Below are 4000 nucleotides of genomic sequence, written 5' to 3'. Positions count from 1 at the left end.
TGGGCTCGTTGTTTCCCAGGAGAGATATTTTGGTAGATGTGTTTACACTACGGTTTACCCTCAGTAGAAGTATAATAGGTCAACTTGTAAGATTTTGCACTGAATTCAATTGATTCCTGTGTTAGTGTTTGGTATTTTTTGTTTTTGTTTTTTTAATAAATAGTTTAAGGAAACAGTGGCTGGAATCGACTTGTAAAAAAAAGTTGGGGGTATCTGCCGGTCTTGAAAACGTTTTTAAAAGCATGAACATCAGTTTCCTCAAAAATAATTCTGAGAAGATATTAAAAAGTCTTAAATTTCCTTTACTATGGTCTTAAATATTTTTTTCTAGCCTGTTGTTTGTGATTTTATCACGAACTGGCTGGAAAATCCCCAGTACTGTTCTTCTAGACCTATGACCTTATGTAAAATCCATATGTGGAACTGATATAGTTATTTTTTTATTGGTTAATCCATGTGTTTTCTGCTTCTTAACCAGGTCAAGGTCATGGTTGATGACAAATCTGTGATATTCGCTGGAATTATTGGTGATATAAAGTGTGATATAAATGTCAATAAGTTCATGCTCTCGGTTAATAATGTAGTTACCACTATTCCTACTGGTCTTCATTGATATTTTTCTTACTGTTGCCGTGAAACAGGTATTGAATTGCATTGGGTGTGGTATCAAAGAGGCATTAAAAAGACTGAGGTTTAACCGGAACCCAGCCCAAAGCTTGGAAAATCACGGATGCGAAAAGTTCAGCTGCGGGAAATTAGTTTTTTATTCGGGTTATTTGTAAAAATGAACATAAATAAACAAAGAAGAAAACTGACTTTTGCTTCCCCTTTTGTCTCTTAAGCGAGGGCAGCGGACGCTTCCCACGATGCTGAGGTAGGTTAAATTTGTTTCTTGATAACAGTGACTGTGATATCATTTTATCTTTATCCACACTATTTATGCTGAACACTCAAACCTTTTTTTTTCTCGTTTTTTGTTGTTTGTATGCACCGACACATGAAGTCAAGACACAGCTGGTGAGTGAGGACTTGTACAGAATAGCTTTACAGTGTTTACAATTTATTCCACCTCATTTTTAACTTAACTTTCCGTTTGTTTATCTTCCCGTGCAGGAGAAGTGCCAGCACCAAAACATAAGAAGAAGAGGGCGCGAAAGGAGACGAATGGAGTCGACGATATGGACGGTACGAAACACAAAGCGTCTGCGTCTGCGGGGCATCTAATTCGTCTGTCAAACCCAAACGTTAATTACCTGAACTTACAGGTTTAAAGGGATAGTTCGCCGAAGACATACAAGGTCTCGCCCCTTAATCCTGCCAGACTTGACAATTATCTTTTGGTACTTAAGATATTTGGGGATTTGTTTTGCTGCCATCTGTCACTGTAAATGTGTCGGAAATAGTTTTTTTAAATAATGGACAAGAGGTCACCATTGGACTTCGTTGCAAACTTTAAGTCAAAATAGTTCGTACTTGGATTGTTTATTCTGTCCTGTTAACTGCAGAAACGCTGTCTTCTCTCTGTTGAAAGTCTTGCCGACTGTCGTTTCTCACAGAAAGGCTTTGATGTGATGTAACTCAATTCGAGGTCCGTTCGCAGTAGACTGAGGGTTTGAATCACTTCTCAGACGAGAAATCTTCAAAAAACAACACCACTGAAACGTAACTCTGTAATCTAGACGACATGAGTATCACGCCAAGAACGTTTACTGCAAGGCAGTAATTGCTGGACCTATCAGCGCAACTCAGTTTTCAGATGAGCTGCCTCCACTTTTTTAAGCCCCCCCCCCCCAAAAAACAATTTTTCAGAATAAAATGTCAACACTCACATACGGCTTCTTAATTCCATCTTTCCTTTTCAGATCAGGGGGTGGAGATGGGAAGCCTGGGCAGCAGGAGGGCGTCTGACGTCGGAGAGCATCTTTCCCTTGAACCCACAACTGAAGCACCCCCACAGAGGAGGAAGAAGAAAAAGAAAACCGCTGCTATGGGTAAAATCAGACAACATATCCCTCCTGTGTCTGCTGCTTCTCTGCTTTCTAGAGCTACTAACCCTCAGGTGCCCTAGCTTGATCGGGATAAAAACAACGGGCACTATGGCAGATCTGTGCATTGGTAACTAGGGTTTAACTACATCCTGGCCAGCTCAGAACTTCGTCGTGACATATAAAGTCGTGTAAATTCACGGTTGTGTCGGCGGTTTCAGATCTTGAAGACGACCAAGCCGATCTGGTGAACGGAGATGCGGCGGATCAGACCACCGATGCAGAAGAAGTGGTCAAAAAACCCAAAAAGAAAAAGTAAGAAACAATGAAAACCAAAGAACGTAAGAATTAATGGAGTTATCCCACAACTTAATAATGTTATGTCTTCTAGGACTAGTATTTTCATTATGAATTAATCTGCAGGTTATTTTCCCCATTAATCGATGATTGACTTGATTTGTCTAAAAAACGTCAGAAAATGGTGAAAAACAAGCCTTAAAGTTTCCCACAGCCCAAATACACTCATCTTACAATCATCTATGCCAAAGGAACGCATCAGATTCTCACATTTGAGAACATGGAACGGTCACATTTTTGGGGGCATTTTGTGCTTGACAAATGACTAAAATGATTCATGGATTATCAAAATAATTTCCTGTTGATCGCCTGATCGATTAATTTGACTGATCGTTTTAGCTCGTATATCGGCTCATTTGTAAGTTCTTAAAAAGTCAGAATGAATGTGTCAGGCTTCAGCTTTATCCATCCCACCTTGTTTGCGTTATATTCTGTTTATCGTTGGATTTATTTCATGTTATGTTCTCTGTTTGCTCATGTCGATGTGATATGTTGGGTCGAATTTGTATCTTTTTTCTCTGTTCTCTTTTTTTCTTTCAATATTTGTTATGTGTGGGCTTTTTATGACCAAACCAAAGCACATATGACAAAAAGCGTTCAAATAATTTGCATAGTTATGAAAGACAATCAATTCAAAAAATACGACTTAGTGAGAGAAAAATGTGACAGTAAATTACAGGATGATGTATTGATTTTTCTCAATAACCTTTAATCTTGTGATTTCAGGAAGTCAAAAGTCGTGGAATCGCAGCTTCCCGTTGAGTTGGACGTAGAAGAGGACGATATTATAACCGACACCCCTCCTCCTATCCCCCAGCATTCCCTGTTCTCGGCCCCGCAGGGTCAGAGCCAACCGGTGGGGAAGGTCTTTGTAGAGAGGAACAGTGAGTAACGATAGAGGAAGGTGATGTGGTCGAGGCCGTCAAACGGCCGAAGTGGAAATACTGGCTGAAATGTGTGTGTGTGTGTGTGTGTGTGTGTTCACACGCAGAGCGCTTCCAGGCAGCGGAGCGCTCAGACTGGAGGAAGACCAGCGACCAGATGGACAACGTGACGGACTTCCAGCACATTCAGCCGCTCTGGACCACCAGAGACGTTTCTCTCAGAGTGCACGAAGGCTTCAGGTGAAGGAAAAGCGTCTCTATGTACGAAGCGGAACATACACGGGCATCTGGTCTCCCTTTAATTATAATCTCTCCTCTCCTCTGTATCTGGATCAGGGTGTTCGGTCTGTACTGTCACGGCTTCCTGGCGGGCTACGCCGTGTGGAACATCGTGGTGGTGTACATGTTGGCCGGGCAGCACCTCACCGCCCTGTCCAACCTGCTGGAGCAGTACCACAGCCTGGCCTACCCCTCCCAGTGCCTGCTCTACATGCTGCTGGCCATCAGCACTGTGGCCGCCTTCGATAGGTAAGGATGGACTGGGTCAGTGCAGCTAAAGAGGCCAGGGCTTGTTCTCATCGCTGCTCAGTTTGAAGAACGTTCCCAAAGCCAGATGATACACCACACTGAGAATAAAGGCAGTGTAAATCAGGTGTATTTACGTCACACTGTCCCTCCTGTCAGTCACCCAACGGGTCGACCAATCAGCTAATTGTTGCAGCCCTAAAAACGTGTATGTGTGTCGAAGTGTGAAGCAGAAAGCAGCTGAAAAAG

General features: G+C 42.3%; 1 protein-coding gene across 1 annotated transcript; it reads left to right on the top strand.

Moving 5' to 3' along the window:
• Positions 1 to 35: 35 nt before the first annotated feature.
• On the top strand, positions 36 to 3994 carry LOC120787090 (transmembrane protein 237B-like). Its single transcript, XM_040122831.1, has 8 exons — positions 36 to 874; positions 1004 to 1017; positions 1114 to 1185; positions 1863 to 1991; positions 2207 to 2300; positions 3069 to 3226; positions 3334 to 3466; positions 3563 to 3994. The coding sequence occupies exons 1-8, from the start codon at positions 867 to 869 to the stop codon at positions 3756 to 3758; spliced, it is 804 nt and encodes a 267-aa protein (XP_039978765.1). The 5' UTR covers positions 36 to 866; the 3' UTR covers positions 3759 to 3994.
• Positions 3995 to 4000: the final 6 nt, after the last annotated feature.

The sequence above is a fragment of the Xiphias gladius genome, unplaced genomic scaffold (assembly GCF_016859285.1).
Source record: "Xiphias gladius isolate SHS-SW01 ecotype Sanya breed wild unplaced genomic scaffold, ASM1685928v1 HiC_scaffold_1118, whole genome shotgun sequence".
Lineage (NCBI taxonomy): Eukaryota > Metazoa > Chordata > Actinopteri > Istiophoriformes > Xiphiidae > Xiphias > Xiphias gladius.
The sequence above is the reverse complement of the archived record's forward strand: the minus strand, read 5'-3'. Positions and strand labels throughout refer to the sequence as shown.

Excerpts from the sequence above, each read along its gene's own strand:
- LOC120787090 (XM_040122831.1), top strand. Across the intron at positions 2,301-3,068 it reads AAAAAACCCAAAAAGAAAAA|GAAGTCAAAAGTCGTGGAAT; the intron begins GTAAGAAACAAT and ends TTGTGATTTCAG. Across the intron at positions 3,467-3,562 it reads AGAGTGCACGAAGGCTTCAG|GGTGTTCGGTCTGTACTGTC; the intron begins GTGAAGGAAAAG and ends TATCTGGATCAG.